Source organism: Mustela putorius, unplaced genomic scaffold, assembly GCF_011764305.1.
Source record: "Mustela putorius furo isolate JIRA1106 unplaced genomic scaffold, ASM1176430v1.1 tig00000596_pilon_pilon_pilon, whole genome shotgun sequence".
Taxonomy (NCBI): Eukaryota; Metazoa; Chordata; class Mammalia; order Carnivora; family Mustelidae; genus Mustela; species Mustela putorius.
The window spans coordinates 11,295,600-11,309,610 of NW_025421428.1; the positions used below are offsets into that span (position 1 = coordinate 11,295,600).

Consider the following 14,011-nt stretch of genomic DNA (forward strand, 5'->3'; position numbering starts at 1 on the left):
GAATCTAAACTGTCGTGAAGAGAAGAAAAAGAGCCCAAGGAACGTGGAAAGATTAGCCAGTCTGCAGCCTCTAATCTCACACAGACTCGCCATGCTCCTTGCAGGAAGACCAGGGGAGTACAGACAGGCAAGAGAAGATCTGGATAAGCTCTGGTCTTATTCTAGAAACACCCTCCATAGCATTTTTTTAAAAAGGTTTGTTTATTTATTTTAGAGAAAAAGGAGAGAGAGAGAGAGCACATACATGTGGCGTGGGGAGGGAGGGGCAGAGGGAGAGAGAGAATCCCAAGCAGACTCCCCCATGAGCTCAGAGCCTGAAGCAGGGCTTGATCTCACACCCCTGAGATCATGACCTGAGCTGAAATCAAGAGTTGGACACTTAAGTGACTGAGCCACCAGCGCCCCCCATAGCATTTTAATTTACTTCCTTTAAGACCTTTATCTATGTGTGCATTTTAAGAAAACTAGAATAGTAATTATACATATGTATTACACATCTATGTGTATGACACATAGGACAACCTGATTTTTTTTTTTTATCATCTAATGATACAATGTGTCTGCAAACATGCTTCTATGGAATGAATTAACAGTTTTACTTTTACATTTTTAATTATTTTTAAAAATTTAAGCATTTATGTATTTGAGGAGGGGGGAGGGACAGAGGGAGGCAGAGAGAGAGAATCCCAAGCAGACTCTCTCCGTGGGATCGATCTCATGATCCTGGGATCATGACCTGAGCAGAAATCAAGTCGGCTGCTTAACCAACTGAGCCACCCAGGCGCCCCATGGTTTCATTTTTTATAAATGATATGGACAGGAAAAGGGAACAGTGTAAGGAAACACACACACCCATTCCTTAGACTTACTAATCACTAAAATTTTTCCATATTTGCTTTCTTGCTCTCTGGCTAAACTATTTTAAACTAAATTGTAGGGAATCCTGACATTTCAGTATTTATCTCTCTCTCTTTTTTTTTAAGAAAGTACATTTTCCCATATAATAAAAATTTTCTGATCACACCTAATAAAACGAATGATAATACCTTAATGCTGTTTAATTTGGCTGCAGTCAGATTTTTTCATTTGCCCCAGAATATTATTTCTGGCTGGTTTCTACGGTATCGTTTTTCGGGGCTGTCAAGTTCACATGCTCTTTGGTGACAGCAGGCCGTTAGCACGTGTAACTTGTGCAGACCCAGCTCTCTCCCTGCGAGGGCTCGGGCCCACACCCCTGCTTAGACAGTCTCTGGCCTCGTCACTTACCCCTTAAACCTTGTCAAGATAGTGGTCTTAGCGCTTGCCTCTTTGGGGGCTGTGACCTCGGTTGTACATTTGGCTGTTAGGAACCCCCTGCGATCTGCAGAGAGAATAGCTCGGTATTCATCACCGTGTCCCTCTTGAGGGTGGTCTCCCGGGCTGTCCTCCCCAGGGTGGAGTCAGGGGCTCACGGCTGAGAAGAGCTGTGGAGAGCTGGCCACGTGTTGCCTTTGAGTGTCCTGTGGAATGCACGCAGATGCCGCGCAGCCCTCAGCGGGAGTGTGATGGTGGTGGGGACATCAGGGGACGTGGGGGGAATGTGTCCTCCGCCGGCAGCGCCGGTCCGGGATGGTGAGCAGATGGTCCCTCTGCTGCTCTACAGCCTGACGTGTCCTCAAGGATCCTGTGCGGGACTCTGGAGTCAGGACGCCCCCGATACCCGCAGGATGGGCCCCTCTCCATGTCAGCCCCCTCCTGTTTTCCTGTTTTTACCCCTTCAGATCCCCCGCCGCAGCTGGTCCCCGCCCCCAACATCACCGTGTCCCCGGGGGAGACTGCCATCCTGTCCTGCCAGGTCCTGAGCGATGTCCCCTACAACCTGACGTGGATCCGGGACTGGCGAGTCCTGTCGGCCTCGATGGGCAGAATCACCCAGCTGGCCGACCTGTCCCTGGAGGTCAGCGACATCAGTCCCAGTGATGGTGGGCGGTACCAGTGCCTGGCCAGCAACGCCAATGGGGTCAGCAGGGCGTCCGTCTGGCTCCTGGTGCGAGGTGAGGCTCTGCCTTCTGCCTGTCCTTCCAGTTTAACACATCTACTGCCTCTCCCCAGAGCCCGTCCATCCGTGCCTCTGCCCACGCATCAGTCTGGCAGGCAACTTTAGTCCTGTGAGCGTCTTCTGAGCTTTCAGGGAAAGAGGATTCTATAGTCTCCAAGCATAAGTTTGGTGGTTTTCCCTGCTGGAAAGTTCATCCCAATATCTAACCTAAGTTTCTACTGCTGTAGGCCAAGCCGATTTCATTGTGTCCTGTTGGTTTCTCATGCCGTGAAACACCTCCATTCCTCCTCCTGCCAGTATGTTAAGGCAGGGATGGAATCTGGGAAACTTGTGGAAGTCCAGGGATCAGATGAACTTGGCAGAGGGCTGGGGGACACTGGCCAGATGGGGTCAGGGGAGACAGTGGGAAAAGCACCCGTCTGGGCGGTTTAGGACCTGGAGGTCACCTCGGGTCTGCCCAGGGCGTACGCAGATCCCTCTCTCTGGGCCGCTATTTCCCCAAACGTGAAAATGAGCCTATTGGGACAACTGTTCTCTCTGGTGCCAACAACTCCTGGTCAGTTGCCTAGAGTGTGTTGAGAAAGAGTCTGGAGCCATGTCTAGCCTCTGCCATATATATTTGCTTTGTCTGTCCCTGACATGGGAAGGGGCTGTTTACCTTTTCTAGGTGAGTTGGCCTCGTGGGGTCTGTTTGAGTCTAACAAGCCTGTTGTACTGTGAACAGAACCTAAGTTTGTGGCCAACACATGGGCAGGACTTGGGTTCACTCAGGGTCCCTGGCGATGAGAGTTGTCCCCAGCCCTGGCATCTGCCTATCTGCCCAAGCTTCTCCAAGATGCTCAGCCCGGAGCAGAACCCCAGGGAGCTTGAGGCTCTCCCAGGGGCGTTGGGAAATTCACCTCGTGTGGCCTGGGCGGCTGCCTGGTCAGCCCAGGTTCCCAGGAAAGCCACTCCCTGGAGATTCAGGCCCTTTGGGGATGGAGAGGAGGACGGGGCTGGGCACCCGGAGCGGCGTGGCTGCCCTGACAGGCTGTCCCCTACCCGTCCACTCTTTACACCACAGGGGCCCCACAGGTCAGCATCCATTCCCGGTCCCAGCACTTCTCCCAGGGTATGGAGGTGAGCATCAGCTGCTCGGCCTCCGGGTACCCCCCGCCCCACATCTCTTGGAGCCGAGAGGGTCATGCTCTGCAAGAGGACAGCAGGTAAGAAGCCCAGGGCCAGGAGCTCTGGGACTAGGGGCAGGTGAACAATGACCCCCAGGGGATGCCTCTGGGGCTCCATCTTTCTGCCTGTAAATGGGGCGATGGCCGTGGGGAGGTGGTGCGGGGAGAGGGTAGTGCTTGCCCTGCCTTCTTTCTGGGATCATTTGAGACTCGGGAGCAAGATCAGTTTGGAAACATAGCGATGCCTCAGTATGAGCTCAGGGGTCAGGAGCTACAGTTCCAGAATCCAGCGGACCGGTGCTTGAACCCTGCCCCCGCCATCCAGGCCGTGTGACGTTGGACAAGTCGCTTTACCTTCATGAATTCACAAGCACAATCTATGTAAAGCTCCGAGCACACAGCCAGGCCCAGAGCAAGCAGTCAGTATAAAATGGCAATCACTAGTGACGCTATTAATTAAGTTGTTATTGATGATGACTGAGGTAGTTCTCGTGTGACCAGAACTGATCAGCCCCTTGGCCACTGAACATGTTGTTTTATGGCTTGACTCCAGAATCCGAGTGGATGCCCAGGGAACCCTGACCATTCAGGATGTGGCCCCAGAGGATGCTGGGAATTACAGCTGCCTGGCTGTGAATGAGGTCGGCACAGACGAGGAGACGGTCACCCTCTACTATACAGGTACTGGGCCCCGGGCATCTCAGGAGAACCTCTCTCTCTCCCTCCCTCCTTCCCACCCACAAATACTTACTGAGCACCTACTGTGTGCCAGGCCCTGGGGATACAGCAGGGAGTACATGGTCTCTGCCTGGGGGGAGCTGAAATTCTAATGGGGGGGCACGGAAGAAGCATGCAAGCAGATAATGGTACTTTTGGAGGGTGCTGTGGGAGCACAGGGCAGAAACGGGGACGGGGAAGTGTTCCAGGCGGAGGGACCTGGTGAGGCAAAGGCCCTGAGGTCAGGATGAGTCTGGGGTCCTCAAGAGGTTGGGAGAAGGCTAGTGTGGAGAGAATGGGAGGGAATTGGGGGCGGAGACAGGGAGGGATGGGCAGCCCATGTAGGGGATTTTAGGACTTTGTAGGGTTTTAGCTTCCCTTTTTTTTTTTTTTTTTTTGTTAAGATCTTATTTATTTATTTAAGAGAGAGGGAGAGAGCACACAAGCAGGGGGAGGGGCAAAGGGAGAGGGAGAAACAGACTCCCTGCTGAGCAGAGAGCCCTACGGACATGGGACTCAATCCCGGGACCCTGAGACCATGACCTGAGCTGAAGGCAGCCACTTAACCAACTGAGCCACCCAGATGCCCCACATTTTGGCTATTATGGCAAATTCAATGAGAAAAATGTGTGTAGGGTGGGTTGGTTCCAAGAGTGGCTGGCTTTCATTTGAGGTCCTGGGTCAGAAACTTCTAAGAAAGCAACAGGGGCCAGATCTTTCTGGGTGACAGTCCCTGACTGGTAGAGGGGTGGGGAAGAAGGCAGGGGTGCAGCTCCTTCTCTGTCCTCACCCCTTCCCCTAGGAAAATCTGCACTGTTGCTCTAGGGAGTCTGTGGGTGGGTCCCAAGTTCCCCATCTGTTCCCACGCAGACCCACCGTCCATCTCGGCCGTGAACGCGGTGGTGCTGGCCGCTGTTGGGGATGAGGCTGTGCTGGTGTGTGACGTGTCCGGGGTGCCACCACCCCGGGTCATCTGGTATCGAGGTACGTCAGGTGGGAGAGGGGCCTGGGGAATGGTCCCTCTGGGGCCCCTGGAGGATCCGCTTTCCAGAATGGTCATGGGGTAGTGGCCCTACAAATGGGGTGTCTGGGGGGCTGGCCCGTTCCAGCAGCACCCTATCGCCCAGCTCCGTGGCCAGAAACAGGATTTAGAGTAGGCTCAGATTTAAATTCTGCCTCCCCTGGGTGACAGTGGGCAGGTGGCCTGGCATCGCTGAGCCTGCTCCCTCATTCGGGAAACGGGAGCATCAGATAGGTCAGTTGTGTGAGGGTGACATGAGTTAGAATAGGCCTGGAACACGGGCTGGGCTCGGTGTTCTTTTTTTTTTTTTAAGATTTTATTTATTTATTTGAGGGAGAGGGAGAAGAGCAGACTCCCCGCTGAGCAGGGAGCCTGCTGCGGGGCTCGATCCCAGGACCCCCAGGATCCCGACCTAAGCCGAAAACAGATGCTTTACCCACTGAGTCCCGCAGGTGCCCCCGGACTTGGTGTTCTTAGTGACCGTGACGGTGATGCGGTTAATCTGGAAACAGGGCCATTGTTACGAGGGCTGTTCTGAGGCTCTTTTGAGTGAATGGGTCCAGAAGGGCTTCCCGATGCCAGACTCAGAGCTGGAGTTCGGCTGCTGGGAGTGTTCTGGAACCCCCTGCAGGGGCTGCTCCTGTCTTTCCAGGAGTAGACTCCCAGCTCCCTCTCAAGGGTCAGCCTTTGCCCGTGTTGCCCTCTCTGACCTGGAGGCACTCTATCATTCATGGCACCTGTCTGCCAGCTTGTCAGAGCCCACCTTGACCTTGACACAGGCAGAAGCAGCTCAGAGTCTGAGCATGTGCCAGGCCACCCCTGGGTGGCAGAGGTCCCGGGACTCCTGGCTCCGTGCTCGTGTCTCTCCTGTTCCGGCTGAGCACCCGCCCCGGGAACCCTTTGTCAAAAGGGCCTCTCTCAGTGGGACATTATTCAGGCTGGAAGAGAAGTGGAGTTCAAAATCGTACAACAATGTCAACTCAGCCATCGCCCCTGAACTGTGCTCTTGAAAGTGGTTAAGATGGCAAATTTTGTTCTGGGTTTTTTACCATGATTAAAAAAAATTCTTTTTTAAAAAAAGATTTATTGGGGCACCTGGGTGGCTCAGTGGATTAAAAAAAGATTTATTTATTTATTTATTTATTTGACAGACAGAGATCACAAGTAGCAGAGAGGCAGAGAGAGAGAGAGAGGAAGGGAAGCAGGCTCCCTGCCTAGCAGAGAGCCCGATATAGGGCTCGATCCCAGGACCAAGGGATCATGACCCGAGCCGAAGGCAGAGGCTTTAACCCACTGAGCCACCCAGGTGTGCCCCCCATTTTTTTTTTAATTTGAAAAGAAGGGGAGAAATTCTGAAAACAGCACAGAGGAGCGTGGGGGCCATATGCGGAGAGAAATCAGCCATCCCTGGAAGGAAACACACTCTAGGATTCCCCTTACACGGGGACCTAGATGAGGCAGATGCGTAGGGACAGGAAGGAAAAGAGTGGGCACCAGGGCCTAGGTGTTGGGGGGCTGGGGACAGAGTTTCAGTTTGCGAAGCTGGGAAAGTTCTGGAGAAGGATGGAGGTGAGGGTTGCACCGTAATGTGGGCCTATTTCATGCCACTGAACTGGACACTCAGAATGCTTAAAAACTGGTCAAATTTTGTGTTACGTACATTTCTCCACAATAAAAGCAGTAAAAATAAAAAAATTATATTAAAATCTAGAAAGTGGGTTTGGATCAGGGGAGCCTGGGCGTAGTAGACCACAGCAGGGAGACAGGAGGGGGGCCTCGGGGTGGGTTTTGGGAGGCCTGCCTGGGGTCAGGCGTCAGAGAAGCAGCCATGGCTGCGGTGTGCTCCTCCCAGTCTGGAGCCTGGGCGGAGGATGGGGACCAACCAGGCAAGGAGTCTGCGGGTGCTGAGCCTGTCACACATGGGGGGACAGGCGGGGCCTCGCTCCTCGTCAGCAGAGGGGCAAAGGGAAAGCCCCCCACCGTGGGACTGGAGCCAGGAGGGCTGACTTAAACCTTCTTTTTAGAAAATTGTAAAATGCATATAACAAACTTTACATCGTAACCCTTTTTAGGGATACCGCTCGGTAGTGTTAAATACCTTCGCGCTGTCGTACAACAGTTACTGGCCTCTGTTTCCAGAACTCTGTTCCTCTTACAAAACTGAAACTCTGTCCCTGTTAAATAACAGGGGTCCTGGCTTTTGGGGAGCAACCTTGCCCCACTCGGCCCCTCCCAGGCCTCGGCCCAGTGCAGCTCCAGGAGCCCGAGGGTCGGGAAGGCTCAGCAGCCTCTGTGGCCACCACGGGCACCTGCCTGATGCTTTCCCGTCTTTGGTCCAGGGGGTCTTGAAATGATTCTGGCCCCCGAAGCCTCCAGCTCCGGGACACTGCGGATCCCAGCAGCTCGGGAGAGGGACGCTGGCACCTACACCTGCCGGGCCGTCAATGAGATGGGCGATGCGTCTGCAGAGATCCGGCTGGAGGTTGGACGTGAGTGCCCCCTGCCCCTTTGCCCCACCTCTGAGCAGGGAGGAGGGATCGCCCCTGTAGAGTACGCTGGTACAGAATCTGTATCGTGTGGGTCTGGAGCACATGGGACCAAGGACACAATGCCTCTCACTGAGTGACAGATTTCCCCAAAACTCTGTGGCTTAAACAGTAAGCATTTACTCACTGGCATTTCTGGAAGGCCAGGGTTTGGCCTGGCTGGGTGGCGGAGGCTCGGAGGCTGTCATGAGATTGCAGGGGATGCTTAGCGGGGGACGTGTCATCCGAAGGCTTGACTGGGGCTGGAGGAGCCGGTCTGGATTCACTCCCGCGGCGGCTGGCGGGATGCCTCTGTGCATCCACCATGTGCGTGTCTCTAGAAGGCTTCTCCTGACATGGATTCCCACAAGCAAGGGAGCTAAGAGAGAGAGAGACTGACCAAGAGGGAGAGAGAAAGAGAGAAAGAGAGAGGGAGAAGGAGAGAGGGGGGTGAAAAGTGGGGGGAGGGGGAGGGAGAGAATCCCACAAGGAAGCTGCAGTCTTTATATCCAGCCCGTCCTAGAAGGGACAGACACTCACTTCTGCCATATTCTGTTGGTCACAGAGACCAACCCTGCCACACAGTGGGTGGGAGGGGCTACTCAAGTGTGTGTGTACCAGGAGGCTGGGGTCCTTGGGGGCTGCCTGCCACAGAGACCAGCATTGTCCTCCCCGAGGCCCGAGTTCCCGTCTTGTCTCCATCACTTGCCATCTGTGTGCTTTGGTTGAGTCACTGACTCTCAGTTTCCCTATCTGTAAAATGGAGCTGATCATGGGCAAATAATGCTTAGCACAGGGTTTGGCCCATCTTGGGTGCTTAATAAGCAGAGGGGTGATTATCCCCATTTTACAGATGAGGAGTCTGGGTTCTTCTGCGGCAACGCACGGCCTTGACATCTGCATTCCGGGCCTGCACGAGTTCCGTGGGGATGGCTCGGAGTTGTAGACACAGCTCCTGGGCATGCTGGGCCAGCGCGAACTGGGCTCTGAGGGGCTTGCTGTGGCCACGGTGGGGAGGCAGATGCGGGGAGTCCCGGGAAAGCACAGAGAAATAGCAGGGTGCTGGTCTTGGCTGGGTGGGATGGCCAAGGGGCTCCCCAAGGACGGTGGGGGTCCCTGAGGGGAGCAGGTTCGGGCCCTGAGGACACTGGCACCAAGTCAGGGTTGGATCCCCCAGGCTTGGGGTACCCTTAGCCTCTGTTTTGTTCCGTCCCTCCTTCCTCCAGCACGTGGTCCCCAGGGGGCCAGGCCCTGCGCTAGGGACACAACGGCACTACTCAGCATCTGCTTTTGTGTCGCTCTTGGTGTCAAGGAGAGAGACGGCAAACGGACAAGTGGGATCTCAGGGTCGGGAGCGTTTGCAGGTGGCATCTGTGGGGAGCTGTGGGTGCCCAGAGAAGGGGTCCAAACGACACTGCAGGCTGGGAAGGCTTCTTGGAGGAGGTGATGTCCGGGATGAACCCCGAAGCCGTCAGGCAGGTGATGAGCTGCGGAGCCGTGCTCGAGGCAAGCGGAGTGGCAGGAGCAGACCTCCTGCGGCAAGAGAAGCGAGCCGGGGAGTAGGACCGAGCCGGGGCCGAGGGGCGCCCGGGGGCTGCTGACTGCTCTGGGTCGTGCTCGCCTCAGGAGACCAGCACAGTCTAGGCTTTCTCCTGCGAGGGTCAGGAGAGTTTTTAGGGTAGAGAAGGATGTGCTTCAGTGTTCCCTATAGAGGGTGTGCTGTGTGGCTCCCTCTCGGGTGGGGCGGGGTGGGTGGGGAAAGCCACGGGCTTAGAGCCTGATAGCAAGAAACACGGAAGCCAGGATTTCTGTGAAATTTGCCACTGCCAGGGCCGGCTCTACGCCTGTCTTGTGCACTAGCACGTGAACCTCACAACTCTTTGAGGCGGGTTCGGTCATTACCTCCTGTAGGGATGGGAGAAAGCACAGAGAGCTTAAGGAACTCGTCCAAGGTCACACAGCTGGTGAGTGGCAGAGCTGAGATCCGAACCCAGGGCCCAGGCCTCTGGCCCCTGGAGGGCATCCCCTATGCTCAGCGGCAGGGTGAGCTCGGACTTGCTTCCCCACCCTGAGGCTCGGGTCCCTGGTCAGTGAACTCTCTGGGACGTTATACGTGTGCGAGGTGAGACAGGCCTGGGGCGGCGGGTTCTGATCCACGCCGCTGTCATTGTTAATAGTAGGTTCTGGGTGAACGGAGAAGGCTCTCCAGGCACGGCTGTTCTTGGCTTTGTCACAGGCAGGCATCCTCTGCTCCGTGTCTGATTTCTTTTCAGCGGTGCCTTATTTCTTTGGGTCCCAGCCTGACAAGCCTGCCTGGTCCTGGCCTTCACCTGTTAGCGAAGGACCTTAGGGCCGGTTCCCTGGGTCAGAGGAGGAGACGTCTGGTACCCCAGAGGCGGGCTTCTTGGCCACAGGTGGCCTTCGGCTTGAGGTCAGGGAAGGGATGGACTGTGGCCCAGCACCAGCGTGTCTGGGAGAGTTGGCCTGGCAGCGGCGGTGGGAAATCGAATTTCCTGCCCATCTGGGTGGCAGCTGTGGCCCGGCCTTCCTAGCCAGGCGGGCAGAGCCTTCCAGGGCGGGGAACGGCTGGGCGCTGTGCCCACCTCCTGCTGCTGAGCTGGGAACCGGCTTCCTGGCCGTGTTTGGGAAGGAGGGCGGCGAGTGCCCGTGTTGGTGGCCCCCATCCCCTGTGGGTCCGGCTTCTGGTAGACTCGATTCCTGCATCGATGACCCCCAGACCCCCCTGCTTCTTCGGCCAAGGTATCGGCCTCCCTGAGCCTTCCTTTCCGCATCTGTGCAAAGGGAGGATAGCAGTAGAGCTTTGCTCATAGGGTCCTTGAGAGATTTAATGAGAGAACGGGCGTCGCTCGGGGCTTGAATGGAGCAGATGCTCAACACGCCGGCTGCCCCGGGCCTGGGGAGACAGGCCGATCCATCACAGGGCTGAAGACCGGGCTCCCAGCAGGCACGCCTTCCCCAATTTCAGCGCCCTTTCTGTTCCCTTTCTGTTCCTTCCCTGCTCTGAGCGAACTTATCTGCACCTGCTGGGTTCTCCCTCGAAAGCGAGGATGCTCGTTCCTCCCTGTGTTTCCTCCTTTCCGCCGCTGCCTTCTGTTCCCGGCCTGGGAGCCCCAGGTTGCCGGGTAGATGAGCAGGGGGTAAGAGCTTGTGTTTGGGGGAGCATAGGGCCCCCCTGGCCAGCCTGGGGGAACAGGAGAGAAGCAGCTCTGGCTTTTCCGTCAGGCACAGCAGGCATGGACCCAGGACCTGGGATGGGACCAGAGCCCAGGGACAAGGCTCTGATTTTCATTTCTTTTAAAAAATCAGAAGGAAACGGATGGATGACAACAAGTAGATGACAAGGAATCCGGCCTGGATCGTGTTCGCCTTTATGTCAGTGCGGCTGTAGACTAGAACTGTCGATAGTTGTCTGAGACGAAGAGGCCCAAGGGAGTGTGCCCCAGTGCTGGCGGCCCCGGCCCAGTGGCAGGAACCGTCCCAGGAGGGGGATGTGGAGACCGTTCCCTCCCGTCACAGACATCCTGACATTCCCTCAATGCAGGGCCAGTTTGTGGTCCCTTGCTGGGGTGCTGATGGGCTCCCCTGGAAGTCTGTGAGGAGGGGGCCTGAAGGCAGGGATGGCTGACCCACTGATGAGTCTCTGGGAAGGGCGCCGGGTTGGGAACCCAGTCCCCACGGACACGCTGTAGGACTCAGGGTCGGCCCTGCCTCTGCCCCCAGCCTCAGTTTCCCCCGTCTGCAAATGAGGGGACCACAGGACCTTCAGCTCTAGCATATGAGGATTCTGGGGCTCTGCCTTATTTGGGGGCTCCAGTGAGGACTGGCACAGGAGGGATGGCTGTGCTGGAGGCTGGTGTTTTCTGGGTGGGATCAATCTGAGTCTGGGATCTGGCTGCTTTGGAATCCACCCCAAAGAGAGGACAGGAGGGGTGGGTGCGGCTCTGGCTGAAACAGCAGCCAAGTTGCTCCCGAGGACGCAGGGGGACACCGGGGTGCGGTGGGTGAGAGCCTGGGCCTTAGCAGTAGCCAGACCCAAGCTTGGAGCCCATCTCCGCGGTTGACTTGGAGCTGTGCCCTTGGGCAGATTCCTGATCTTTCTGAACCTCAGTTTCCTCATCTTCAAAATGGGGTTGATGAAACTGTGTTTCTGAAAGCTCCATCACCATGCCTGTCCCTCAGTAGGCATTCCAGAATCTGCCCTCTGTACGGGTTATTTGCTGTTAGAGGCCGGCTGTCCCTTTTGGGGGGCGCGTTCAGGACTGGGAGGAGAAAGGGGAAGAGTGTGCGCTTTGTGGTGTCCCAGAGCCTGGAGACAAAGCTGGGCTGTTTGGGGGCTAAGGAAGGGCGGGTCAGGAAGCAGGTCTGGCTGGACGGAGTGGGTAAAGGCAGACTCTGGGGGTATCTCCCCAGCAAGGGGGGATGGCAGAGCCACGCCTCCTGGGGCCAGGGCTCTGCAGGACCAATGATCCTGACTGAGGCGAGCCTGGAACAGAGGTTTTCCGGGATCCTGGGCTGCGGCAGATGCGAGGTACCACCAACAAAGACAGGCATGCGGGTGGCGTGTGAGGCCGGCTCCGAGACTGTTGGGTCTTCCTTGCAGTAATTTTCCAAGTTGTGTTTATATCTCCTTGGAACATCCCTAATCCCCAGGCCAGGAGGGAAATTTGACGTCATGATTTGGATGGACGGGGGAGATGTCTGGAGGGAGGCGGACAGAACAAAAGGGTGGAGGGTTTTCCATGGTGTTGGATGCCATGGGGTTAAGAAAAGGCTAGGGGACCTTCCTGGTCGCAGGTCTGGGGACAGGGACCTGAGAACTGTGCCTATACGCTGTGGGGACAAGGCCCGGATCCATCTGGAATTGGCCTGGCTCCTGGCCTGCCAGGATCATGAATTCCTATTTTGGGAAACAACTTATTTTCTCTTGATTATAAATATAAGACAGGGCTTAGAAGAAATACTGTGAACTGTGAACAGTGGTGACTCTGGGGAAGGGCATGAGGTTTGGGGTGACTCTGGGGAAGGGCATGAGGTTTGGGGTGTGTGGAGGAAAAATGGGGGGAAATATATTTGTGTGTTACTAGAGTTTTGTTTGATTCTTGTGAGCAGGGCCATTCTTGTCTGGGACGTTTGTCCTGGTGCTATGATTAAGACAGCCCTGGTCATGCTCCAGTGTCCTGTTTGGACCATCAGGTGTAAGGCCACCTCATTTATTGTAAGCCTGTTTTCGTTTTGTGGTGGAGTTTTATATACTCCTTATGAAAAGATCAGCAGAGACGTAGAGAGGAGAGAGAAGGTGGCCATTCATCTCTCCACGGATTCGGCTCTTGGGGGTCAGGGAATGGTCGCCCAAGTTCAGGACATCTACAAGAGGAAGGTGGAGGTGGCCGAGGTGGGGTGGAGGGTCTCCGAGGTGGTGGGGCTCCTGTGGCTGGAGCTTGACTTGCTGCCCCTCAGAGGTGGGCTTCCCGGGAGGTGTTGCTGCTAAAAGCTGGCCTGTTGCCTCCGCCTGCATGGCAAGGCCCCTGTGACCCCATGCGGGGGTATGAGGCGTGGCGGCAACTTCTTCCCGCCAAAGGCCGCTCCCTCTGCCTAATCCCCAAGAGCTCTCCAGGGCTGGACCAAGCCAAGCTCAGGTTGGCTCTGGAGCCCTGGGTGTGATTCAGCCCCAGGTTCACAGGGTGAGGTTGGGAGAAATGGAAGCTCCCAACAATGGGAGGGGAGGCGGGCGGCGGGTTAGGGTTACAAGTTCAGCCCCCAGGCATGGCTGACCAGTCCTCTCCCTGCAGATGCGCCCCGGCTGATGGAGCTGCCCCGGGACGTCACCGTGGAGCTGGGGAAGAGCGCCCTCCTGGCGTGCCGGGCCTCAGGCCGCCCGCCCCCAAAGGTCACCTGGCGCCGTGGAGATGGCCAGCCACTGGGGCCCGGGCGGGGCAGCAGGACCGGGCAGCCCGATTCGGGAGTGCTGTTCTTTGAGAGTAAGACACTGGGGCTGGAGGTGGGTGGCCAGGGAAGGCAGGGTGGTGTCTGATAGTCTCGGCCCCCAGGCTGGGGGGCTCGGAGCAGAGCCTTGACCCTGGCAATGACCATGGGTAAGGTGGTCGCGAGGTCATATTTTGGCTGGCTGACCCCGGGCAAGCCGTTCTGCTAGTCTGACCCCGAGGCAGTGGTAAGGACAGAAGCTGCCACTTGCGTTTCCTGAAAGGCTGCCCGGAGGGGTTGCTATGTGGGTCTTACACAGGAAGTGCCCAGCATGGTTCCTGACACAGGTAAAGTGTTCTGTGCTTTAACAATTGTCACGGCCACCATTGTCACTACTACGATCACTTGCCCGGATGCCGGCCACTGTGTCTGCATCGGGGACCCCATCCCTCACACCGCAAGGCACAGGGATTCACAGACGGGCCCCATTCCTGCCCTTCCAAGGCCTGGCTGCTTCTCCCAGCCCTCCTACCTCCCCTCTGCAGGGCTGGGCTCTGCTGAGGGCTTCCTGCCCCTTGGGGGGGCTGGAGCAGAGGTGTGC

At 56.4% G+C, this 14,011-nt stretch overlaps 1 protein-coding gene across 3 annotated transcripts in view; it reads left to right on the forward strand.

The window, feature by feature from the left end:
* HMCN2 (hemicentin 2) overlaps positions 1–14,011 on the forward strand; it is a 146,214-nt gene that overhangs the window by 36,092 nt on the left and 96,111 nt on the right. For all 3 annotated transcript variants that reach the window (XR_006607453.1, XM_045082600.1, XM_045082601.1), the window contains exons 11-16: positions 1,761–2,033; positions 3,102–3,243; positions 3,758–3,885; positions 4,792–4,905; positions 7,282–7,431; positions 13,278–13,466. Coding sequence is in view for 2 of the 3 variants with exons in the window: in XM_045082600.1 (XP_044938535.1) it covers positions 1,761–2,033; positions 3,102–3,243; positions 3,758–3,885; positions 4,792–4,905; positions 7,282–7,431; positions 13,278–13,466 (996 nt within the window). In the remaining variant the exon portion in view is untranslated. The remainder of the gene's footprint in view (positions 1–1,760; positions 2,034–3,101; positions 3,244–3,757; positions 3,886–4,791; positions 4,906–7,281; positions 7,432–13,277; positions 13,467–14,011) is intronic.